The sequence below is a fragment of the Diceros bicornis genome, chromosome X, assembly GCF_020826845.1.
Source record: "Diceros bicornis minor isolate mBicDic1 chromosome X, mDicBic1.mat.cur, whole genome shotgun sequence".
NCBI lineage: Eukaryota > Metazoa > Chordata > Mammalia > Perissodactyla > Rhinocerotidae > Diceros > Diceros bicornis.
In genome coordinates, this window is record NC_080781.1 from 143,741 (window position 1) to 170,922 (window position 27,182).

A 27,182-nucleotide genomic window follows, 5' to 3' on the forward strand; every position below is an offset into this window, starting at 1 on the left:
CATGACCACATAGGGTTATCCTGGGAATGCAAGGCTGGTTCAACCATCGAAAATCAATATAACTCACTATGTCCACAGACCACAGAAGAGAAACCATTTCACCAAAAGCATCTGACAGAATTCAGAGTCTCAGCACACGGCAGTAAAAGGGCATTTGCTCTAGGTGATAAAGGACGTCTACAAAAAACCCCACAGCTAACACGCTTCATAGTGCACGATGCCTACTTTGCACCTCAGACTGGGAACAAGGCAAGGGCGTCTCCCCTCACCACGTCTATGCAGCATTGTACTGGACATTCTAGGAGCTGCAACAGACGAGGAGAAGAAAGGAAATAAAACTGTCCTATTCACAGACAGAGTGACTGTCACTGTAGAAAATCCCAAAGAACCTATAGGAAAGCTTACAGAATCAGTGCATTTATAAAGTTGCCAAATACAAGATCAACAATATGTCTATATTCTACCAATGAACAACTGAAACTTTACCTTTTTAATACCAAAGATTATGAAGTACAAATCTCAAAATATGCATAGGATCCGTACACTGAAAACTGCAAAATACTGATGAAGAAAATCAGAGAAGACCTAAATAAATGGAGACAGAAAGCGTGTTTGTGGATTAGGAAACTATATCATTAAGATATCGACTGTGCCCATGATGATTATTCATTCATCAAAATCTCAAAGTTTCAGCAGAATATTTTGCAAAAGCAGGGACGCTTACTCTTAAATTTACACGTGAAGGTAGAGGAACCAGAATACCCAAGGCAATGTGGAAAAAGAAGGAAAATGTTGGTGGATGTTAGCACACAGCCCCAGAAATCCAGACAAGGTGGGTGGGGGAGGACAGTCACAGATCAGGGGACAGACAGTCCTGAAATCGATCCTCGCAGACAGACAGCGTGGCCACGGTGTCGACTCTGACCGTGCAGAGACGGCACAGTCGATCAACATCCCCGCAGGACTGTTCATGGGGAGCGACAGGCTGATTCTACAATTCACCCGGGCAGGCAGAGCAACTCGAGTGGCCCAAACAATCTGAACAAGACCACAGATGGAGGCCTCGTGCCCCATGATTCCAGCGCCCACCCTGAAGCTACAGTGCTCGAAACAGTGTCATAGTGGTGAATGGACAGAGGGATATACAGAACAGAATAACGTTCAGAACGAGACCACGTACACGGTCAGTTGATTTTCAGGAAAGACGCCAACTGGATGGCTTTGCGTAAAAATGGTGTTGGAGGAACCGGACACCCCCATGCATAAAAGAACCTGGATCCAGACCTCACACCCCACGGGGAAATTTACTCAGAACGGCTCACAGACCTAAATGTAAAACAGGAAAACTTCCAGCAGAAAACCTTTATGGGTTTGGGTTAGGCAATGGTTTCGTAGATATGACACCAAAAGCATAGTCTTTAAAAACAACAAATCGACAAATCATCAAAATTAAGAACCTCTCCTCTCTGAGACACACACTTTAGGAGAATGAAAAGATATGCCACAAATTGGAAGAAAATGTTAAGAAATCATGTATCTAATAAAGGAATTGTATCCAGAAGATATAAAGAGCCCTGAAGACTCAATAATAAGAAAAGAAATAATCCAAAATGGAGAATGGGCAAAAGATAAGGCCCTGCACCCAAAAGGACACATGGAGGGCCGACGAGGACAGAGCGATGAAAACCACGATGCGACGCTATTACATGGCTCACAGAATGGCTAAACCTAAAAAAGAAACCCCCAACCGTCACCGCGTGGGCGAGGGTGTGGAGCAGGGGGAACTCTCCTGCCCCGCTGGTGGGCGCGCAACGTGGGGCAGCTTCTCACACAGGAAAACGTACATCTACCGCGGGACCCGGAACCTCGCTCCCGGTATGGAGCCGAGAGAATGAAGCTGCCATCCACACGAACACCAGCGGGAGAGCTTACGGTGGCCTCACTCTCACTTGCCTAAAACTGGAGGTGACGGAGATGGCCAGACGCCCATCGTCTGTGAGTGAGCACACCGCAGTCACCGGAACCACGGGACAGCGCTCAGCGCTCACAGAACAGACTCCTGAGGCGCCCAGAGATGGGCATGGATCTCAGGTGCCTGGGGCTGAGTGAAGAGGCCAGTCTGAGAGAAGGGCGGCAGTCCATTTCTGGAACATTCTGGAAAGTCCTGGACCAAAAACAGCAGCACGTGCCCAGGGCCGCAGGGTGGGGGGGCTCAGGGGTGAAGGAAGTGCTGACCCTCCTGCCCACTTTGAAACTCCCTGGGGGGTGGTCTGAGGACCCCCGAGCAGGCAGCGCTGTTGTCACCGCCGGGAGGTCCCCCCTCCCCAGAGGCGGACGGTGACTCAAGCCACATGTGGAAACACGCCTGACCCTGCACCTGGGGACCGAGCAGGTGTGACGGGGGGGATGGGAACACGCATGTGTGCATGGTTGAGCCCATGAGGGGTGCACGCATGGATGCCTGACCCTCCACACCCTCGACTGGCCACTTCCCAGCCCCGCCGTCCGGCCCGCTGTTGGCCATGGGACAGAGAGCAATGCCTCGATGCCAGTCTCCCCTCTCGTCAGCCTGACTTCCCAACCAAACCACAACAAGGTCTGCAGACGGGAGTGACCCCATGAGGGTCTATCGGGTCCTGGCTCCTCAGCCGGGCTCTCTAGGCCCCCCTCTCCCACGTCCAGGACCCCGGCCCTGTGGTGTCTGCGGCCCCTGAAGCCCCTCGCTGGGTCTCCACCCAGCCGTACGGGGACGCGGCCAGGACCCTCTGCAGTGTGAGGGGAGGGACCGTCTCAGCAGGAAGACTTCCCCGGGTTTCTGGTGGAGACCAAGGGTCAGGGCAGAGTGAAGTCAGAGCAGATGGGCCCGGGCCGTTGTGAGGGGCAGCGTGGGGTGAAGGGGTGTGGGGTGAGGAGAGGGCCTGCTCTGGGCTGCGGGCCTGGGTCACACGCGTACCTGGCACGGCCTGCTCCAGGGCCTCCAGGGGTGGAGCAGCAGGAGGGGGAAGGGGAGCCCGGCCTGCCTGTGCTGACACCCCGAGGGCGTCCTGACCATGGTCACGGGGGCTCGGCCTGGGGTCTCAGGACCCTGGGCCCTGCACGCTCCGTGGCCCACGTGACACTGGGGGAAGCCTGATCACAGGCCTGCAGGGTTCCTTTGGGGCTGTGTGTGCAGGTAGCAGGCCCCCGGCGGCCAGCGCGTGTCCAGCCTGGCACAGACCTGAAACCTCCGGCGCAGCTCCAGGCAGAGACGTGAGACTCTCCTGAGAGTCTGAGAGCTGCCTTGTGCACTCAGGACACTCACCACCGTCTTTTCGTCCCCACCTGGGGGGGGGGGTCCCACACACTTGTCGCTCAAATGTCACAGACGTCCCCAGGAAGTGGGAGAGCAGCCCCACGCGCTGTCTGTGGCCCAGGCCCCGTCCGAGGGGTTTTCAGGGTCAGCCAGACACAGCAAAGGAGGCGCCCATGGGCCATCCCTGTGCCCCTTGTCCCCGCACTCACCCGTCCTCCCACGGCTCCCCCGCAGCCTCCTCGGCCACCAGGATGTCGTACTCCTCGGCAGCGTACTTCTCCCAGTCGGAGAGCTCGGGGCCTTCGCTCTCGCTCTCCTAGAGGACACACGCGCGTCACCCGGGGTGCACACGGCCGGCGGCCAGCCTGCCCGCCCACGTGCTGCCCGCCCCACTCACCCGCAGCAGGGAGACCTGCTCTCTCTGCTCGTGGTCGAGGTACTTCTCGACGTTGAAGAACGTGTCGAAGAAGACGTTGGCGAGTTTGCACTTCTTGAGATCGTGGAGTGTGATTTTCCCTGCAGGAAGATGAAGCGCGTTCAAGACAGAATTAGTCCTGGGGGCACCTTCAGAAGCCTGTTGTCGTGTGTGTGCCTAAAAACATGCCTTGAAAAACGGCACAATACTAAGGTTTCTCATGCAATTTGACTGATGTAGAAAAACACCTATGAGATAATTCCAGGCATGGAGGGAAGACTGGAGGGGATTCGGTGGTGGGGGAAGGGGCTGAGCAGCCCTGCAGTCCTGTGCGCCTGGGGGTATGAAAGCGGATGCCGAGTGCATGAATGGATAGAAACTCTGGCCGCCAGGGGGCGCCCGCGCACATGTCATCTGAGCGGCCAGGCACAGGAACACACTGAGCACGAGGAAACCCCGCGGTCGAGAGCAGGGCCCCGGCCACAGTGGCCCCAGGACGATCCAAAGTCACAATACCCTGAGACCAGGATTACAAACCATGGGAACACAACACTAATTGAGGAGTCACTTTGACCTTGGAAGGGGTCCTGGGGTCCCTCTGTGGGCCAATGTCAGCCTCCCCTTAGACAAAGCCTTCTCAGGTGAGGAGGGTCAGGTTGCCTCCGGTGGGTCCCCTGGCTCCCAGGTCAACCAAACACACCCCTGGGGGTCCTGGCACTGGGAGGAGGGATGGCACGGGGCTGGGACTCAAGCTGCTTGGGGACGAGGGGGAGAGTGGAGGGGCAGGTGAGCCTCAGCACTGCCCACAGCAGGAGTCCTGGGCTAGGTCTCCCCAAGGTGGGAAATTGTGGAGCACAGGCAGAGGGACACGGATGTGGGGTCGGGACATTCACCTTCCTGACCCTGGAGGAATATGTATGCTCACCCAACAGGACAGGGCCCATCACAGGTGAGGGCTCAGGGGGACCTCGAAAACTGAGGGGAAACTTGGGGGATGAGGGGAGGGCCAGACACACCTGCACTGTGTTGACACTTAGTGACCGGCCACTGGACAAAGGTGCTGATGTCACACGTGAGGACACTCACTTGCCCTGCCCTGCACACTGTCTCTAGTGACACATGGTTGGTACCAGCTCTCCCCAAGGCCCTGCTCACCCTTGTCACCAACTTAGAGCGGGGACGGCCATTCCCTGAGTGAGCGTCACTTCACACAGCGATGTCCTATCACACAAGAGTTGTCACATCTCACACTGGGGCATCCCTTCACACTGGGATGTCACGTCTTATAGGGGGATATCCCCTCACACTAGGGTGTCCTCACACAGGGCAATGTCACACCTCACAGGAGGGAATGTCCCCTCACATAGGGACGTCACATCTCACACTGGAACGTCCCGTCACACAGGGACATCACTTCTCACAGGAATTGTCGCATCTCACACTAGGGCATCCTCACACACGGCCATGTCACATCTCACAGTTGTCACATCTCAGGGAATCTCCCCTGACACAGAGACGTCACTTCTCACAGGAATTGTCACATCTCACATTGGGGCGTCCCCTCACACGGGGACGTCACATCTCACAAGAGTTGTGCCATCTCACACTGGGGCGTCCCCTCACAGAGATGTCACATCTCATAGGAGTTGTCCCATGTCACACAGGGTGTCCCCTCACACGATGTCATATCTCACAGGAGATGTCCCATCTCACATGGGGCGTCCCCTCACACCGGAACGTCCCATGTCCCTGGGCGTTCCCTCGCACGGGGCATTACCTTCATTCTGGGGCTTCACCAGGTCCAGCATCTGGCAGAGGCAGTCCTCGAAGGGCAGGGCCTCGATGGCCATGCTGTCCAGCCTGCGGCACTGCTCCTCATAGAAGTACTCCAGCTCGAACATGGACAGCGCCCCGTCACCATCGAGGTCCATGCAGCGGAACCAGTACTCGATGCTGCGGTCACGGTGGGTCAGGGTGGGCCTCGGTCAGCCTGGCCGCCTGGGACAGACCCCACCTGGGATGGACCCTGCTCAGCATCGACCCCGCCCGGGACGGACCCCACGAGGACGACCTTGCCCAGTGTGGACCCTGCCTGGGAAGGACCTCTCCCAGCATGGACCCCGGGTGGTGCTCTTGCTCAGGGATGACCACTAGGCTTCCAACTGCCCCACCAGGTGGAGCACAGAATAGCTGCTCAACACCCACCTGGTCGGCGTTTTCTTGTCTTCTTCCGAGATCAAGAACCAGACAAAGTCAGCGTAGCTGATTTTCCCCTCCTTCTGGACCTTTCTGCCTCTGGGTTCAGGGCCAGAGTGAGAGACAAACATTGTGTCAGGGAGAAGCAGCACAAGCAGGGAGGTCCCTATCCCTCCCGCTGGTGAGCGAAGCCCGGTGTTTGGCCCAGCCCTACACTGGGTTCCTACTAGGGAGGGGCCTCCGAGATCACGCGATGGCCGAGGAGTCCCCCTAGGACCCAGGTGGAGCTGCTTCGGCCTTCATCACAGCTGCCCCGTGGCCTCAGATGCCTCAACTCCACGGCTCGCTCAGATGCCCAGGGCCTAACACGGACCACTGATACGGGGCGTGTCCCCCCTTATTTATGTCCTCAGGTGACAATGGCACGTGTCCCCCTTACTTATGACCTCAGGGGACAAGGTGTGTGTCCCCCTTACTTATGCCCTCATGTGGCAACGGCACTCGTTCTCAAAACACGACAAGCTCATATGAGGGAGTGAATGAGGCAGAACTGGACTCACACACGGAAAACTGGCCAAAATCATCAGGAGAAAAACGGAGAAGCAACGAGTGTGAGACGTACCTCGTCACTGCTCCTGAGAAGATCCTCTCAATCATCTTGGTGGATATGGCTGCAAAAGAAGAACTGGATGTGAGCTGCCCTCACAGCAGTCGCCACCCAATGTCGGGCCCCTGAGTGAGCCAGGCGGGCTCCCGAATCTCCCGCACAGGCCCTCCCCGCGTCCTGTCCAGCACCTTCCAGCCTCAGTGGCCTGAGCCCAAATCAAAGCCACAGGAGTGAAAAGCTGACCCAGAGGCTCCAAGACAGAAGTGGATTCTAAAGAGCAGAACACATTTATATTCACACTCGCATCCTGATTGTGATTAGAAATCAAGTGCATTTAACTAAACTTGATCGATAAGAAGTAAAATTGAACAGCACTGTATGAGTCTGCGTGGGCTGCCCTAACAAAGGACCTCAGACGGGGCGGCTTAAACCACAGACACTTATCGTCTCCCTGTCCTGGAGGCTGGAATCTGAGATCCAGGTGTGGGCAGGGCTGGTTCCTCCTGAGGCCTCTCTCCTTGGCGTGTAGACCCCGTCTTCTCCCCGTGTCCTCACGTGGTCGTCCCTCTGTGTGTCTGTGTCCTCATCTCCTCTTCTCATAAGGACGCCAGTCCTATTGGATCAGGACCCACCCTAGTGACCTCACGTTACCTTCATCACCTCTTTAGACCCATCTCCACATACAGCCCCATCCTGAGGTCCTGGGGGTCAGGGCTCCAACATGTGAATTTGGGGGGGACACAATTCAGCTCGTACCAAACAAGCACTACACCCACAGATGGAGAAGTGAAGTCAAAGTCTCTCCCATCCCCCAATTTATCCTGCCTCAATGACAGTCACCCCCGATGCGGAATGACAGGATGGTGTTATATGCTGAATTGTGTCTCCAAAATAGACGTCCACATCCTGACTCATGGAACCTAGGAACAGGACCTTATTTGGAAATAGGGTCTTTGCAGATGTGATTAGGTGAAGGATGGAGAGGAGGGCGTCCTGGAGGAGGGTGGCCCTAAATCCAATGACAGTGTCCTCATCAGAGACAGAAGAGGAGACACAGACACAGAGGAGAAGCCACGTGGAGATGGAGGCTGAGATGGAGGGAGGCGGCCACCAGCCCAGGGACGTCTGGAGCCCCAGAAGCTGGAAGAGGCAGGAAGGACCCTCCCCTGGAGCCTCCAGAGGGAGCGCGGCCCTGTGACCCCTTCATCTCAGACGTCTGGTCTCCAGGACTGGGGGAGGAGGAATTTTAAGCCCCTGGTTTGTGGTTATTTGTCACGGCTGCCTCAGGAAACTCCTCCACACCCTGCCTGGGTGGTGGTCCTGTATCAACTCCTTGATTTTGGACTTCTGGCCTCCAGAACAGAGAGAGGATAATTTCCTGTTGTTTTCAGCCCCCAGTCTGTAGCCCTCTGTTACGGCAGCCCCAGGGGACACTCGGACCCTCAAATCCAGCAATCTGAAGACATGACGCATCAACGGAAACCCACTTCTGTGGGCTGCAGGGCGCAGGGTCAGCTCGGACCCCCTCCACCCGCTCCTTTTCACGACATAAGGATGATCCCTGCTGCTGCTCACCGAGAAACCCCTTTTAGGTTTTGAAAGTGGCATATGAAAGGGAAGGACTCGATGGACAGACAGGAGGCCAACTCCCAACCTGGACACGTGCTGGCCACCACGAGCCCACCCTAGGACCTAGGCCCACCGAATTTACAGCAGTGGGGGCAGAGTTGAGACGACGCCTTGAATTTAGGACTGGAGCTGAGAAAGACCCTACGTCCACTCAGCTGTCCATGCACGAGCATTTGCAGGACAGAGGCCATCACAGGTGAGCAGGGCAGATGGCATCCAGGGGACCCTCCCGTCCCCGCGACCACAAACAAAACAGACACCGAGAGAATTCAGAAATACTCTCACGCACGTAGTTATCTGAAAAAACTATTATGTGAAAAGGGATGAAGGGCTCCCACACGCTGCACAGCTGCAGGACCCACATGTCCCGTGTGTGTCCCTGTCTCCCCGTGTGTCACGTGTGTCACGCTGCGGGGAGCTGTGTGTCCCATACACCCTGTGTGTGTCCCATGTGTGTCTATCTCCCTGTGTCCCATGTGTGTCACACTGCAGGGAGCTGTGTGTTCCATACACCCTGTGTGTGTCCCGTGTGTGTCCCTGTCTCCCCGTGTCCCATGTGTGTCACGCTGCAGGGAGCTGTGTGCCCCATACACTGTGTGTGTCCCTGTCTCCCTCTGTCCCACGTGTGTCACGTTGCAGGGAGCTGTGTGCCCCATACACCCTGTGTGTGTCCCTGTCTCCCTGTGTGTCACGTGTGTTACGCTGCAGGGAGCTATGTGTCCCATACACCCTGTGTGTGTCCCGTGTGTGTCCTTGTCTCCCCATGTGTCACAGTGCAGGGAGCTGTGTGTCCCATACACCCTGTGTCTCATGTGTGTCCCCGTGTGTCACACTGCAGGGAACTGTGTGTCCCATACACCTTGTGTATGTCCCTTGTGTGTCCTTGTCTCCCCGTGTGTCATATGTGTCACACTGCAGGGAGCTGTGTGTCCCATACACCCTGTGTGTGTCCCGTGTGTGTCCTTGTCTCCCCATGTGTCACGGTGCAGGGAGCTGTGTGTCCCATACACCCTGTGTCTCATGTGTGTCCCCGTGTGTCACGCTGCAGGGAGCTGTGTGTCCCATACACCCTGTGTGTGTCACATGTGTGTCCTCAATGAAAGGCCACTCTTGGAGGGGGCGTGAAGGGGGAGACAGGGAGGGGTGCAAGGGGTCAGGCCACCAGGCTCAAGGAGGCAGTCGTGGCTGGTTACAGTGGAGAGGGCGGGGCGCCTGAGGGGCTGCCCAGCACGTGTGTCCCCCAACGGGCCGCGTCCTCACCGTGGTCGTTGTGCCGGGCCAGGTCCTGTGGGTCGATGAGGAGGTCGTGGTCCGTGTCGAGCTCCCAGAACTTGCAGTAAATCACGTAGAAGTGTTCGTAGGAGAAGTACTCTGTCAGCTGGTTGATGTCCACCTCCTCCTCCAGGAGCGCCACATTCTGCCAAGACAAACCGGGAGAAACCGCTGCACGACGGGCGGGCAGTTTCCATAGAAGACGGCCTCCAGGGGGGCCCTACAGCAGGCTCACATTATGAGGGTGGAGGGCTCAGAGCTGGTTGAGACCGGCTCGAGGGTCGGGAGCACAGCGCCCGGGTCAGGGGTGCACTCAGGTCAGGGCTGTGCCTGAGACCCGGCCTGCCCACCCGCCAGCAATGTGGAGCAGCACAGTGAGCACAAACGCTCTCACAGCAGGGCCTCCTGACGTGGGCAGGTCAGCACCCCCAGTGCCCAGATGGATGGATGGTGGATGGTGGACGGTGGATGAGTGGATGGAAGGATGGGTGGATGGAAGGATGTGTGCTGGATGGATGGAGGGCTGGGTGGATGGGTGAGTAGATGGTGGGTGGTGGATGGTGGATGGAAGGATGGGTGGATGGGTGAGTAGATGGTGGATGGTGCACAGAAGGATGGATGGAAGATGGATAGACAGGTGGATGTTGGATGGATGGATGGAAGTATGATGGATGGGTGGGTGGATGGCAGATGACGGGTGGATGGAAAGACGGTGGGTGCATAGGTAGGTGGATGGCTGGGTGGTAAATGGATGGGCAGGTGCACGTTCAGAGGTCCTGTGCCCCACCAGCCGGCCGCCTACCTGCAGGAATGTGCTTCTCCGTAGCTCTGCACAGGTGATCCTCCCCGACCAGGACCTGTTGACCGTGTAGAAGATCCTCTGTATGACCTGCGGGAGGAGGACTGTCAACCGAGCCCCAGGATGCCGGGGGCTGCAGGTCCTCAAATGTGACCCCACATATGAGCCCGCCCGTGACCCCTCCTGGGACCTGCGTCTGACCTCAAGTCTGCACTCCCAAGGGACTCAGGATGCCTGGGCTGCAGAACCCCTGGTCGCCAGCAGAGGGCGCCCGCCCCACACACATCAGACAGTGGCTCAGGGACAAGGTCCAGCCTCGGGCAGTAGGGAGGCCCCCAGGTGACCGGGAGGGGCTACCTGTCTGCCCAGTAGGAGTATCTGCGTTTGCCACACTCAGGTAGGCCTGTGCACAAGATGGACACACCTGAGCTGGGATGGGGCCGTGGACAGGAGTTCCCGAAAGGCTGGAAGTCCATGTCACGGTGCGGTTTGGTGAGAAAACCCCGGCTCTGAACACTTCCACACACACTTAACCCACCACTGGAGGGAAAGCAACAACTTAAGGCTGGAGAGCGACACTTCCTCTAAACAGTGAGGCTGACCGTGCACACAGAGCTCGGCTCGGGTTCCATTGGGGGACGGCCCCTCACCTGTCCTCCTCCTAGGATGTCCCCTCACCTGTCCTCCTCCCGGGACATCGCCTCACCTGTCCTCCTCCCGGGACATCGCCTCACCTGTCCCCGTCCTAAGATGTCCCCTCACCTGTCCTCCTCCCGGGACATCGCCTCACCTGTCCCCGTCCTATGATGTCCCCTCACCTGTCCTCCTCCCGGGACATCGCCTCACCTGTCCCCGTCCTATGATGTCCCCTCACCTGTCCTCCTCCCGGGACATCGCCTCACCTGTCCTCCTCCCGGGACATCGCCTCACCTGTTCCCGTCCTAAGATGTCCCCTCACCTGTCCTCCTCCTAGAACGTCCCTTCACCTGTCCCTGCACAGTGGGGACAGCCATGAAGCCCTGCTGATGTTCAGCACTCAATGTTCTTCGTATAAACACACGATCCTGATCATCATTCCTCCTAACGCCCCCTGTGAAGGTGACCATGGCCCTGATGAGGAGGCTGTGGCATACACCAGCTCACACGGAATCCACGCACGTGCACTGCATGTACAGGACCAACGCCGGCTCCCTGCAGGCGTGCTCAGAGCAGACATGTGGGGGCCAAGACCATTTCCCCTCAGTCTGGAGCTGGGGCGGAGACGGACGCCCCCGGGGAGAGGGCGGGCGGGAGAGACCCGTCCTCCTCAGGCTGCTCTCTGAGAGTGTTGGAGGGTGAGGGGCAGGGCTGGGGCCGTGCCGTCCACTGATCCCGGGGCTGGCCGGCACCCAGGTCACGATGCTGCGGGAATGCCATGCTTCAAGGACGGGGCGCATCCGCTCTCCTAAAGCTAAGATGCTGTCTCAGGGGAGTGGCCCAAGGCCCACCCTTTCCTGCTGGGGGAGGGTGAACACAGGGGACTTTGGAATGTGAACCTGAGTGCACCCGACTGGGGCTGGAGTCCGAGTGCTGGACAGCTGACCAGAACCGCCCGCTCTCGCAGAGCTCGCGTGCTTCCTGCCCAGGTACGAGGCGCCCACCTCCCACCGAGCCCTCGCAGGAGCCCCACAGAGCAGCAACTACTGAGACCTCATTCACGGGGGAGGAGCCAGGATCTGCGAGGGAGATCCTCGCACTCCTCTACGGTCGGGACTGGAGCCCAGGCGCCCACGGGAGGCAGGGAGGCCGCCGGCCGCGCTGGGTACTCACGGTGGTGATGTAGCGGGAGTGGAACTCCGATGCCTCCTTCAGGAAGGCCAGCCCGGGGTGCGTGTTCACCACGTCCTGCACACGGACACAAGACACTGCCCTGGGACCCGCGGTCGGCCCGCCTGTGCGCGACGCCCACTTCTCATAAACCACCGCACGCACCTGCTTCTGCACCGAGCGGGCCACCGGTTACGAAACACCCAACCACACGGCTGCTCGCGTAAAATCCCATCAGAAACGCGACCATGTAAATCATCTGTCCACAAGCCAAGAGGCCACAGGACAGGTCAAACGAAAGCTATCGGTGTCACATCTCACAATCCAATGCCATTCAACACATACAGACATACGGGGAACGACATGTAAGTCCGCTGGACATCTTGAGAAAGAATTTTGAAATATCCTCGTTTTACGAAGAACTACAAGCATATGAACGCTTTAAACCACATCTAGTCCAATTGTTCTGGTCATTCAGTTACTCAGAACGTTCACACGGACCATCCAGGAACGTGTAACTATGATTCATCTCTGTCTTCCACAGTCTGTAAAATGAGCACCAAACTGTTTTAAAGGAACTAGCACGGCATCCGGGAGACCAACGTCCTGCAACAGCGTGGCCTGCCTCACACAGAGACGCCCAACGGTGCTATCCCCTCGTCTCCGTGACTCGGCTTCACAGGCTTAGGGCGAGGGAAATGTCTGCACCGTCCCGCACGCACACAGGACTGAAGTGGTGCTCTCAGAACCAGCTTTGTGGGAGGAGGAAGTACCCCGAGGGAAGGGAGACAGACTCCAAGCTCGTGTGCAGTGTAGACACAGGGCTGCATCTGTGACAAGGGGTGAGGGTGTGTGTGGTGTGGACACACCTGTGAGGGGGTGAGGGTGCATGTGGTGTGGACACACCTGTGAGGGGGTGAGGGTGTGTGCGGTGTGGACACGCCTGTGAGGGGGTGAGGGTGCGTGCGGTGTGGACACGCCTGTGAGGGGGTGAGGGTGCGTGCGGTGTGGACACGCCTGTGAGGGGGTGAGGGTGTGTGCGGTGTGGACACGCCTGTGAGGGGGTGAGGGTGCGTGCGGTGTGGACACACCTGAGGGGGGTGAGGGTGCGTGTGGTGTGGACACACCTGTGAGGGGGTGAGGGTGCGTGTGGTGTGGACACACCTGTGAGGGGGTGAGGGTGCGTGCGGTGTGGACACACCTGAGGGGGGTGAGGGTGCGTGCGGTGTGGACACACCTGTGAGGGGGTGAGGGTGCGTGCGGTGTGGACGCAGGGCGTTACCTGCAGGAAGGGGATGAAGTCCTCCTGCACCAGGTAATTGCAGCCGGGGTTCATGAGCAGGTGGACGAACTTGGCCGCGTCGTCGTGACAGTTCTGGAGGATCCTGGAAGACAGAGCACATCCGAGCGCCCTCCGCGGATGCGGGGGCGGGGGGCTCTGCCGGGACGGGTGTGAACAGGACACGGCCCCGAGGGGACAGGACGGCCCGCCAGGTGCCCCGCACGTCAGCTTCCTTGTCTTGCTGTCAAGGCCGCAGAAGGACGAGCGGGGACAGAGGGACGGCCCTGGCACTGACAGGACCCAGGACGCCCTCCCCTCCCCTCCTGCCCGCTCCCTGTGCCCGGCCCGGACTCACTTTCTCCACATGGCGACGAACTTGTGGACGGAGATGGAGCCCGTGCGCTCTCCCCCGGCCCCGCAGAAGAGCGGCCCCTTCCAGTACAGTGGGCAGCCGCAGGCCTGCAGCAGAGAGGGCACAACCAGGCAGTTAGCGCGTCCCGGGCACCCACCGAGCTCCCCGGGACGCGGCAAAGGGCTGCTGCAGAAAGACGACCTGACTCAAAACCAGTCAGTACTGCAGGGGAGTGTGCCAGTGTTCCTGCAAAATGTGGGTTCATGCCCTGCACCTGCTCACCCCGCTGTCACAGGGGCTGAGGGAACAGGGCTCAGGAGGACGGGGGACACACCACCGCCCCGACTGGGCCACCACCAGGCACAACTGTCACAGCGGACAACCAGCAGGTCCCCCAACTCCAGAAATTAACCAGCACGCTTCCGATAACCCACGACGGAGAGGATAAACGACCACGTAAATTAGGAGATAGCTTGAAAGAGACAATAAGGAAAATATTACATTTCAAAACTGAGGAGGCAGCAGTGACCAGGGGTAACATTTACAGCTTCAAATACACGTACCAGGAATGTGGCTGAAAATCATCCATCTAAGCTTCTGTCTCAAGACAGAAGGAAGAAACCTTCTGTCTTGTAAACCTCAAGTAAAAACAGAAGGAAGAAAACCATAAAGGGCAGAGATGAAGGAAAAAGAAAGCAAATATCCAGTAGAGAAAATCAACAAAACCAAAACTCAGTTCTTCAAAAAGATTTTAAACAATTAATCACCCCTTTGCAAAACTCCTCAAGAACAAAAGAGAGAAAACACAAATTGCCGATGTCGGGGGTCACTAGAGTCCCACAGCATGACAAGGACGGGCAGTGCACACGAGGAATAATTTTGTGCCAATAAACACGGCCACTGAGCTGAAACAGACAAGTGATGTGACTGAGGCATCTAACCAAACGAGACACGACAGCAAATCTGAACAGTCCTACACTTCTTCAAGAAGGTGAAGCTTAAACTTAAAATTTCCCACGAAGAAAATTCCAGACCCAGAGGGCTCTGCCAGTGAATCCTTCCAGACACTCAGGGAAGAAACCCTACCGATCGTATGCAAAGTGTTGCAGAGAATAAAACTCAGGGACATGTCCCCTTCTTGTTATGAGGCCGGCACATTCCGGATACTGAAACCCCTCAAGGACACAGAGAAATTGCAGGCCAGTCATCTCTCCTGAACACAGATGCAAATCCTACACAAAATCCACGTGAGCAAGTTGAACTCAGCAACAAAAATCACAGACCAGGACACTAAGAACAGACAGGAACATCCTATTGCTAGGAAGGGTGCCAGAGAAAACCCACAGCTCACACCAGACGCGATGGTGACACATGAAGGCTCCCCCCTGAGCTGGGACAGGAGGAGGGCACCACCGCCACACCACATCACGAGAGGGGGCCCAGCCAGTGTGGCAGGTGTGAGAAGAGTAACAGACACAGAGGTCAGAAAGGAAGACGCAAAAACTGATGGAATTCACAAACATGACACAGCACGCAGAAAACCAAAAAGATGTAGAAAATAGTAGAATTAGCAAGTAACTTTCGCAAAGTTGCTGGATCCAAGCACAATATACAAAAAGCAATTGTATTTCAATATACTAACGACAAACAACTAGCAAATGAAATTCTTAACAGTGCCATCTATCAAAAGCATTAAAAAAATCAACCTATAAGTAAATCTAACGAAAACCATGTGAGATCTCTACAGAGCAAACTACAGAACGTTGTTGGGAGGAATTAAAGACCCGCAAAATGGAGGGACATCCTGTATTCCTGGACTGGAGGACTCGTCGTTAAAACGTCAGGTGTCCCCCAAATGACCCACAGATTCAACACAAAGCCAGTCAACATGGAAGAGGGTGTTTGTGTGCAGAAATAGACAAGCTCGTTCTACAGCTCATGGAAACGCAGGAGTCGGCAGACTCGCTGCAGAATCACGTCAGTGCAGACTGGGTGACGGCAGGAGGGACGGACCCATCGGGGGAGGGAGCAGAGCTGAGGAACAGACCCCACATACTGTGAGCTGACTCGGGACAGAGGCCTGCCCGCAGCTCAGGGGGAAACGGGCGTCCTCAGTGAGGGCCCCGGGTCGACGGGAACCCCACTTCACACCGCGCACAATTAACATGTGATGGCTCACCGCCCTAAAGGGAACAGGAAACCAGTAAACCTGCTGGAGGAAAATATGAGGGAAGAGCCCCCTGATTTGGGAGTAGCAAAGACTCCTTAAGCAGGACACAAAACACCGTTAACCCTGAAAAAAAAGACCAGAAACTGAACTGCTTCACCATTAACTACTGCTCATCGGAAGACGCTGTTAAGAGAATGAAAACACAGCCACGGCCCGGAAAAGATATCTGCAATGCCCGTGTCTGATGAAGGACTCACACAGAATTCTAAAGAACTGCCGTCAACAAGTGAGAGGCAAACACCACGGAGCAACAGCCGTGGACGGCACTCCAGAGAAAAGACCACACGAGGCCAGTGAGCCGTAAACACATGCCCACCACCAGTGCTTGGGAGGGAGGGAGATGCAAATTCTAAGTATAACGAGGTATCAACAGAAACGCTCACGTGAAGGGCTCACACCAAGAGGACTGAAAATACCAGGCTGGCAAGGACGCCCACGGCCGGTGGAACGGAAGTGGTGCAGAGCCCGGGAGAGCGGTCTGGCAAGACCTACTGAGAGCGGACCCCGCACACCCTCCACGGCCATGAGCTGTCGTCCAGGGAGTAAACCCAGAGATGACAGTACACCAACAACAGTAAACCAACAGAGACGAGGTCACACCCACAAAGACTCGACTAGAATGTTCCCAGGGGCTTTATTCATATGCCCCCAGACGGAAACACCCAGCTGTCCGTGGGCACCAGGCTGCAGGAACAAACTGTGGGAGACTCACGACAGCGGGGTGCTGACATAAACGGGGGCCTGAGGCGACTGCTGGGGGAAGGCTCAAGCCATCTCAGCAGACTGAGATGCAGCGATGGGAAGCACAGTCTGCCGCTGCACGCAGGTGTGGATGAGTCTCATGGCAGGACACGGGGCTGGGGACGCCGGGCCAGAGTCCTGATGCCCGAGTCCACGAGATGTTCAGAACATGGGCTGGTGACCTGGAGGGGCTGACCTGGCAGTGGGCAAAGGCGAATTACTGGGTGCCAGAAACATCTCACTCGGGGTGATGGCACGTGGGTGTGTGAAAGCCCGCTTTTCACTAGGACTAGGACTTGGGGGTGACGACTCTGGTGTCCACACCCAGCGGTCTGTGCACGTTAAGGTCTGTGCACTTGCCTGTACGGGGCGACCCTCCAGTGATGAGTTCCCAGAACGTGTGGTAAGCCTACAATTCCAAACCCATCCACCCCACAGGCCAGCTGAAAGGTTAGTCCTAATGCTTTAATGGCGACCTAAAGTACCTGTCACGTCTTTCTGTTCATATTCTGAAGTGAACGGGAAACACTAACTCTAAAATGCAAAACAAATAAAAAAATTTTTAAATATTATAAGACTGTCACTCCAAAGGAAAAACTACACCACACAATAAGCTTGTACTTTTTTAATCAATTTTATGTACTGTACACACAGGAAGACTCACTCTTCGTAGGGTGCAGACAGGGGCCCAGAGCCCGCATCCACCCCGCAGTCGGGGACAGCCGTGCCGTCACCCACTTCCCACAGGCACCCCGTTACATGTCTGTCCCCCACACCCTCCGTGCTCTCCTCGGTCCCTGTGGCTTTGCTTTTCCAGAAGGTCATGAGGATGGAATCATGCCACCTGCGGCCTTTCAGGTCTGGCTTCTTCCACTCAGAAGAATGCACCTGAAATTCATCTACAGTGTTCTGTGTGTGAAATAATAAGAAATCTACACATTTAGTTCCTGCCCCAGGTTCCTGACACAGAGCTTCTAAAACTTTGTAATTCCCCAAGAGACAGGGATGCTCGGAGTATCTTTTGTCCTAATGTTTGGTCTCTGCCCCCTGGTTCCTGACACCAGCTCCTAAATTCCTCGAATTTCCTGGGTGATGGCAGCGTCTTGTCCTAAGGAGGCGACTCTTGGTGGCTCCTGGATGGGGCTGGTCACCAGAAAGACCATGTCATGACTAGGAGCTTGAACTTTCCACCCCACCCCCTCCTCTGGGGAAGGAGAAGGGCTAGAGATGGGGGTAATGATGCCATACTTGCAGGATGAAGCCGCCATAAAAATAAAGAACGGGATCTGGGGAGCTTCTGGGTTGGTGAGCACATCCACATGTCAGCAGGGCGGTGCACCCCAACTCTACGGGGACAGAGGCTCCTGCACTCAGGACCCCCCCAGACCTCACTCTACGTGCCTCTTCAGTTGTCTGTTCCTCTCTACCCTTTATCATGTACTTTATTATGTGATAAACCAGTAATGAAAGTGAGTGCATCCCTGAGTTCTGTGAGCAGTCACAGCAAATGATCGCACGTGATGAGGGGTCACGGGGACCCCCAAATCTACAGGGGGTCAGTCAGAAGCACAGGTGACAACCAGGACTTGGTTCTGGCATCGGAAGGGGGCACTCCTGTGGGGCTGAGCCCTCACTCCATGGGATCTCATGGGAGCTCCAAGTAGAGGGTGTCAGAACTGGACTGCACTGCAGGATGGCAGCTGGTGCCTGGAAAGCTCCCAGACATCTGGTCACATGGGGATTCAGTGTAGAGAAGGAAAGAGTCTTCCTCCTCACTTGTAGCAGCAGCTCATGATTTCTGTGGTTTACGGCATGCTCCCTTGTGGGTCAACTGATCCCAGACAAAGGAGCTTCCTGAGCATGAGAGTGACCAGAGATAAGACGGGCTGTGTGACGATGACAGAACGTGCAATGCACAAGGAGGGGAGTGAGACCCTCAGAAGACACAGTCACCACAGAGGACCACAGCGCACGAGGAGGAGAGAAATCCCTCAGATGACACACTCACCACAGAGGATCACAGTAATCCCTCAGATGACACACTCACCACAGAGGATCACAGTGCACAAGGAGGACAGAAATCCCTCAGACGACACACTCACCACAGAGGATCACAGTGCACGAGGAGGAGAGAAATCCCTCAGATGACACACTCACCACAGAGGATCACAGTAATCCCTCAGATGACACACTCATCACAGAGGATCACAGTGAACGAGGAGGAGAGAAATCCCTCAGATGACACACTCACCACAGAGGACCACAGCGCACGAGGAGGAGAGAAATCCCTCAGATGACACACTCACCACAGAGGATCACAGTAATCCCTCAGATGACACACTCACCACAGAGGATCACAGTGCACGAGGACAGAAATCCCTCAGATGACACACTCACCACAGAGGATCACAGTGCACGAGGAGGAGAGAAATCCCTCAGATGACACACTCACCACAGAGGGTCACAGTGCATGAGGAGAGAAATCTCTCAGATGACACACTCACCACAGAGGATGACAGCGCACGAGGAGGAGAGAAATCCCTCAGATGACACACTCACCACAGAGGATCACAGTGCATGAGGAGGACAGAAATCCCTCAGATGACACACTCACCACAGAGGATCACAGTGCACGAGGAGGAGAGAAATCCCTCAGATGACACACTCACCACAGAGGATCACAGTGCACGAGGAGGACAGAAATCCCTCAGATGACACACTCACCACAGAGGATCACAGTAATCCCCCAGATGACACACTCACCACAGAGGATCACAGTGAACGAGGAGGAGAGAAATCCCTCAGATGACACACTCACCACAGAGGATCACAGTGCACAAGGAGGAGAGAAATCCCTCAGATGACACACTCACCACAGAGGATCACAGTGCACAAGGACAGAAATCCCTCAGATGACACACTCACCACAGAGGATCACAGTGCACGAGGACAGAAAACCCGCAGCATGACACACTCACTGACAGGGATCAATGTGCAGGAAGTCAACCAACAGTTCTCAAAGACGAAAATCCACATTTACCACTCGTGAGCAGAGAACCACTGTGGATAACTCACACGATGTTGCTTTAACACTCGATCTTCAGTCAGTATAATCACGTCCTTACAGACTGAAGGAGAAAGGCCACGCAATCACCTCCACACACGTGGAAAAGCACTGGACCAGTGTCAACACACAGTCACAAAGTTCCAAGTAAGAGAGCGCCCAGCACGCTAGACATGGTCGGGAGCTGCCTGGACCCGATGGAGACACCTGCGCCAGCCTGCAGCCTCCACCCCACCCTGTGGAGGGCGAGCGCCGCTCCCAGGATGGGAGGGGAGATGATGTGCGTGCTCTCACCTCCTCCATCGACGTCACACCAGAGGTCTCGCCCGTGTGACAAGGCCAGAAAGGGAAATACCAGACAGATTGGAAAGGAACCGCAAAACTGTCTTTATCTGAAGAGGACGTGAGCATCTGTTAGAAACTCTTAATCAAACTGAGACAAGTGACCCAATGAGTGAGTTTGGTCAGCTCACAAGCTACGAAGGCAACACATGAAAATCAGGAGTATTTCTACAGACTTGCAAGGAACAACCATAAACTGAAGTAAGACAGTGCTATTTACAGTGTCATCAGAAACAGAAATATCTGGTTATGCCCGAGTACTTATACATTTGATAAAAGACCAACGAGACCTGTACAATAAAAACCACAAAACGGTTCTGAGAGAGATGAAAGAAGACTTGGATAAAGGGAGAGAAATGCCGTGTCCTAAGCTGGAAGACGCGACGTTGTCAAGATGGCGATTCTCCCAAATTCATCTGCACTCAAAACCATCCCAGCGCAAAGCCCAGGAGGCGTTTTCCGCAGACACGCGGAGATGATTCTGAAACTCACATGGGAAGGCAAAGAAACTAGAACAGTCACAGCACTCTCGGAAAGAAGACAGAGGAGGACTCCACTACCCAAAATGTGCACGTATCACGAAGCTCCTGTCGTGAAGACAGCGCTGAGCTGGTGTGACAGACACACACTTCCCTGACGCACAGCAGAGTCCAGAAACAGACTCACACATGCGGTCAACTCATGTGGGAGAAGGGCCAAGGCAGCTCACTTCACACGCTTTTCAACAAATGGCTCTGGAACCACAGAGCGCCACATGCAAAAAATACTTTTATTCTTACCTCACACCATGTGCAAACAATTAACTCAAAATTATGGAAGGAAGAGTTAAATGTATCAACTTCTAGAAAGAAACGGGGGAGAAAATCTTAGTGGCCTTGGGTTTGCCAAGATTTCCTATATAGGAAACAAATGCATGAACTACACAAGAAAAAATCTGAAAACACAACGTTATCAAAATTAAAACCTTTTGCAATTCCAGAGACACTGTTAAGAGAATGAAAAGACAAGCCACACACTGGAGGAAACATGTGCAACACACACCTCAGACAAAGGACTTGTATCTGGAATATATAAAATGCACATACAACTCAACCGTAAGAAAACAGCCCATTTTAAAAACAGGCAAATGACTTGAACAGGCATGTCATCAAAGCAGTTATATGCTGACAAACGAGCACACGGAGAGATGCTCAATGTTGTCAGTCATTAGAAAAATGCAAATTAAAACAACAATGTGGTATCTCTACATACCCCTCAGAAAGCTGCTCTGCTCTGAATGTGTGTCCCCCAAACTCTTATGTTGGAGCCCTAACCCCCAATGGGATGGTGTTAGGAGGTGGGGCCTGTGGGGGTGATGAGGTCATGAGGGTGGAGCCCCCATGGATGGGATTAGTGCCCTTACAAAAGAGACCCCAGAGAGCCCCCTCGTCCCCTCCACCATGTGAGGACATGGAGAAGATGCCGTCTATGAACCAGGAAGACTTCTCTCCAGAAGCCGGCACGGCAGCACCCAGATCTCAGGCTTCCAGACTCCACAACTGTGAGCAATACATGTCTGTTGTTTATAAGCCCCCAGTCTGTGGGATTTTGTCACAGCAGCCTGCACTAAGACAAATGGCTACACTAAAGAGTGACCACACCAAGTGTGGTGAGGACGTGGAGCCACTGGAACCCTCACACACGGCTGGAGGGAACAGAAACAGTGCAGCCACCACGCAAATCAGCTGGGCAGCTCCCCAATAAGTTAAACTGAGAATCACCATACAACCTAGCAATTCCACTCCTCAGTATGTGTACACACACACCCACACACCTGAACCCCTGAAAACAAATGAAAACAGGGACTCATAGAAATAATCGTATTCAAATGTCCACAGCAGCACTACTCACAGCAGCCAAGAGGTGGAAACAACCCAAACATCCATCTGTGGATGCGTGGATAGGCAGAATGTGGTCCATCCGTATAATGGAATGTTATTTGGCCATAAAAACAGAATGACACACTGACACGGCTACAACATGGATGATCCTTCAAAACACAATGCTCAGTGAGAGAGCCAGACACAAGAGGCCACAGAGTGTGTGATCCATTCATAGGAAACGTCCAGAACAGGCAAATACACAGACAGAAAGTGGATGAATGGTTGTCAGCGACTGCGGAGGAGGATGGGGAGTGACTGCTAAAGAGCCCAGGGTTTCCTTCCAGGGTGAGAGAATATTCTGGAACCAGACACTGGTAATGGTTGTGCAACGCTGTATATGTAACAAAGGCCTCTGAACTGTCCATTTTAAACGGTTAAAATGCTGATGGAATTTTATGTGAATTTTACCACAGTAAAAACAAAAAAAAGTACCTATGGTATGATTCAGTTTATGTAAAATTCTAGAAAACTTTATTTACAGAGACAAAACGTAGACCAGTGTGGGGCTGGGGCTGGGGGCGGGACGGATGAGAAATGAGCAGAATTTAGGGGATGCTGGAAATGCTCATCACCCTGCTGGTGTTGATGGTTTCACGGGGATACACTCAAGCTCACAAAATGTACACAGCAACCACGTGCTGTTTATGGTACATCCATTACACCTCGGGAAAGCCACCAAAAATGGAAAAAAGATACACGGATGAAAAACAAACACATAAAACGGTATTTGACATAATCACGAGGGAAATAAAAATAAAGGCACAGTAAGTGACCTCTCCACACGCGCTGGGACGGCTACAATCAAGACGCGTCAACACCAAGTGTGGGCAAGATGACAGAAGCAGCGGCATCTCACACACGGCTGGCTGAGGCGCACAGCGGATGGCCTCTGTGGAGGACACCGCCGCAGCTTCTTATAGAATTAAAGTCAGTCACCAGATGAGCCAGCACCACCCGAGGTACTTGTCGCCTCCGAGAAGTGCAAACGTGCACACAAGTCTCACGTGCAAACATACACAGCAGCTTTCTTCACAGAGACAACAGCAGAAACAACCAGACGCTCGCCCACCAGTAAAAGGATAAACCACGGCGCGTGAACACGGAATGCTGGTCAGCGGCAGGAAGGAGCGGGCTCCTGATGTGATCAACGGTGTGGAGGAACAGCACGGTAATCACGCTGCCTGAAAGAAGCCAGAAACTGAAGACAACGCGCTGCGTGATCCCATTCCCGTGAAATTCCAGAAAAGGCAAACCATGGCGCCAGAGCAGACCCATGGCTGACCTGGGCCTGGGTCAGAGCGGAGGGGCTGACTAGGAGAGGAGGTGCGAGGGGAATTCGGGGTGATCACCGTGCTCCCGACGTCGACTGTGGCGCTGGATATACAGGGGCACATACCTACCAAAACATGTCAAATTGTGTACTGACACTGGGGAGCCTACTGTACGTAAATTACACACCAACAAAGCTGACACCAAGAATTAACTCTCCAATTCAAGAAGCCAATAAAGAACAGAAAACAGTACAAAAAAGTAATAAGGATGAGAGCAGAAATTCATGAGATAAAAAAATAAACTTAGAGAAGTAATCCATGAAGCCACCAGATGCTTATCTGAAAAATGTAATGTAATTAACCTCGAGTACCACTAACCAAGAAAGGAAGCAGAAATTAACAACCCTACAAAGATAACGGCCATACGTGCAGATTTGCGAGATGTGAAAAATCATACAAGATGACAAGGAAACGCTTTAGAGTAGTCGACTTATAAGGCATGCGAAAGTTGTTTTAGATAAAATATTAATGATCAAAATTGATACCAGAAATTAAAATCCTAAATAAAGCAATAACGTTTAAAGGAAATTAATCGTCAAAGACAAAAACATTCTGTAGAAGACAGCATGCCCAGTGAGGGGCTGGTTTTGGTGTAGGTTAGGAAATGGATAATCCTGTCTCTCTCAACGGTTTCAGAGAAAACAATGAGGATGAAAATGAGGAAAGACGCAGAATAACCCACGTAGTTAACCTTGAGTCACCAACTGCACGAGAACAACTGGATGAACAGGGACCATATACACGTCGCACTTAACCATGCTTAAAATTTCACAAATAAAATATTAGCAAATCAAGAGAAACGCACACCAGATGTCCCCTGAGAGACCATCTCCCGCCTACAGGACGGGCCAAACCCAGAAGCCTGACAGCACATCCTGGGGGAGAGCAGTCAGGAGTCACTCACTCACACGCTGGCAGTGACAACTTGAGACGGCACAACCCTCGTGGAGGGAATTTGATGATGCCTAACAAAACCGCGTATGCATTCACTGTGTGACCTAGTGACCTTGCTTACAGAAGTCGGTCCCAAAGACACACGGACAAAGTGTGAAATGACGCACACACAAGGCTGTTTACTGCAGCGCTTCTGCAACAAGCCAACAGCTCCTCCGTGGGGGAGAGGTGAATTTAAACTATGGCTTATCCACGCAGCGGAGTACCACGCAGCTATAAAAAGGAGAGAGATTCACTATACACAGTCCTCACTGTGCACCAAGTTCAGTCACCACAGCTCAGTGAAATCACACCAGGGCCCCAGAGCACGGTTCTAATTTCAGTTACGTTGCCATAGGAAGTGTGATTAATGGTATAAAGTACAGATGTCGATGCCAGCTCTTCAGTCCACGAATCATGAAAAGAAAGCATGACAGACACATGTCACTTCTTTCCAAGTCTGTTGGGGACCTGTCACTGTATGTCTTGTTCAGTCCATGCACAGACTGCAGAGTGTGTGGCTGTGTTGCCCCTGTCTCCCAGCAGGAGACAGAGACCATAAGTAATAATTTAACTTTCCAAGCACTCCCCTGGCAGGATAATGCTCAGGTCACCCGGTTCTCTTGGGAGCTTCAGTGAAAATGCGAAAGTCTGCTTTTCACCACCAAACCCCATTTCTTCATGCAGCCAATGGGCCAAGGAGCTATTCCAGCTTTTAAAGCCTTCCATCTTAGACGGACGTGCAGACAGGTTACTGACTCCGCAAGCAGACATCGGGAGGTCCTGCTGGCTGAGTTCTGGAAGAAGTATGACACGGAGCACGCAGGATTCGAGTGGAACGTAAACGGACTGAAGGAGAAACAGCTGAGCGGAGATGCTGCTGCTGTTGCAGAGCGAGAGGCTGTGAGGAGGAGCCAGAGGGACTCAGTGAGAGCACATCGTGGACACCAGTGAGGTTGTGACGGAAAGACGTCCCAGGGGAAGTGAAGCCAGGAAAACCTTCACGGTAAAGGGGCTCTCAGAGACATGCCACAACACGGACAGGCAGAGGGTAAAATGCTGGAAGCAGACCATGTTCAGAAAGCAGTGTGACAACTCGGCAAGGCCCTGGGAAGATGCTCACTCTGTACCGTAAGATACGTGACAAGGAGACAAGCTCTTCAAAATACTTCTAAGTTTTTCACAAAGAAATAAAACACTTTGATTCTCAATGTTTCTAATGTTTTAAATTACAGCGTACTAAATAGTAGTGTACTATTTTTTTCCATTTCCCTATACATTTATAACTAAAACAGAGTTTTTAACATTCTGACAAAAAATTTTTAAAGCTTATGAAACACTCATAATTTTTCTCACCGAATAAGATTGTTCTGCATGGTTTCAGCTCACATGGTCGTTTTTATGCTTCCAAAGTACCGTGCAAAGGGAGGACCACCCAGGCTGATATGAAGTGATCTCCACAAAATAATGTTTAGTGAAAAAACACCCAAGCGTACAACTCTAAGAAAGGGAAGACATTAAATATGCATGTACATACACATACGTGTATTTGTATGTACTCATATTAAAAAATAAAACAACAATAAAGGGTAAACCAAAGCTATGAAAACTACTGCTTACGGGGGAGGAAGGGACCAGAGCTGAATAGACAGGGGCAGACTCTGGGCTCATCTGAATATATCTGCTTTGTGACTTTTGACCTTGCAACCATGTATATTTTTACATACTTACAAAACAAAATTTAGAAAATACTTTAAAAAGGCAATCTCTAAGCGAAGAGAAGGGAACACTTCCCAATGTATCCTCTACGACCAGTGTTACCCTAACACCAAAACCAGACAAAGGAATCACAACGAAACAACCAGCCAGTATCTCTTATGAATAGAAATACAAAAATCATCAACAAAACAGTAGCAAACGAAATCCAGCAACATAAAAAGAGGACTATACACCATGACCAAGGGGGATTCATTCCAGGAATGCAAGGTTGGTTTAACATTGGAAAAATCAGCTCATGTAATGTCAATAGAATAAAAACCCCAAACCACACAATCATCGCATCAAACAAGTCCAAAAAAATCATCCAACAAATTCAACACCCTTTACTCAAAAAACTAGGAAAGGAATGTCCTCAACCAGATAAAGGGTTTCTATGAAAACCCACAGCTCACATCATGCTTACTGGTGACAGACCAGATGCTTTCCCCACAAGATCAGGAACAACACAAGAATCTCCACTCTCCACATCTATCCAGCACTGCACTGGAGGCTCTAACCAGAGCAATTCAGCAGCACGAAGAAACAAAAGACATCCACACTGGAAGGAAAAACTGAAACTGTTTCTACTTGCAGGTGACGTGACCACATACGTACAAAATCCTAATGAATACACTAAAAAATGTTAGAACTAATAAATGAGTTCAGAAGGACAGCAGGATACAAGATCGATACACAAGAATCAATTTTATTTTTATACATTTGCAATAAACAACCTGAAAACAAAATTCAGAAAACAATTCCATTTACAATAGCTTCAAAAAAAACAAAATACTTTAGAAAATATTTAACAAAAGTGCAAAACTTACATTTGAAAACTACAAAACATTTTAATTTTTTTGCTGAGGAAGATTCGCCCTGAGCTAACATCTGTTGCCAATCTTCCTTTTATGGTGAGGAAGATTTGCCCTGAGCTAACATCTGTGCCCATCTTCCTCTATTTGGTATGTGGGTCGCTGCCACAGCATGGACAGCAAGGAGTGGTGTAAGTCCATGCCCAGGAACTGAACCTGGGCCGCCAACGCGGAGTGCGCCAAACTTAACCATTAGGCTATGGGGCCGGCCCCTAAAAGATTTTTTAAAGATATTAAAGATCTAGGTATATGAAAAGACATCCCATGTACATGATCAGAAGACTTAATATTAAGATGGCAATACTCCCCAAACTGATCTGTAGATTTAATGCAGTCCCT

The 27,182-nt window shown here is 53.0% G+C and overlaps 1 protein-coding gene across 2 annotated transcripts in view; it reads right to left on the reverse strand.

Moving 5' to 3' along the window:
* PPP2R3B (protein phosphatase 2 regulatory subunit B''beta) overlaps positions 1-27,182 on the reverse strand; it is a 64,733-nt gene that overhangs the window by 1,046 nt on the left and 36,505 nt on the right. Inside the window, exons 3-12 of one of the 2 annotated variants that reach the window (XM_058535350.1) lie at positions 13,654-13,757; positions 13,299-13,401; positions 12,020-12,094; positions 10,214-10,300; positions 9,400-9,556; positions 6,526-6,574; positions 5,913-6,002; positions 5,485-5,660; positions 3,690-3,808; positions 3,502-3,608 (exon numbers count right to left, since the gene is read on the reverse strand). In XM_058535350.1, the coding sequence (XP_058391333.1) occupies positions 3,502-3,608; positions 3,690-3,808; positions 5,485-5,660; positions 5,913-6,002; positions 6,526-6,574; positions 9,400-9,556; positions 10,214-10,300; positions 12,020-12,094; positions 13,299-13,401; positions 13,654-13,757 (1,067 nt within the window). The remainder of the gene's footprint in view (positions 1-3,501; positions 3,609-3,689; positions 3,809-5,484; positions 5,661-5,912; positions 6,003-6,525; positions 6,575-9,399; positions 9,557-10,213; positions 10,301-12,019; positions 12,095-13,298; positions 13,402-13,653; positions 13,758-27,182) is intronic. The other variant, XM_058535351.1, reaches the window with a different exon arrangement.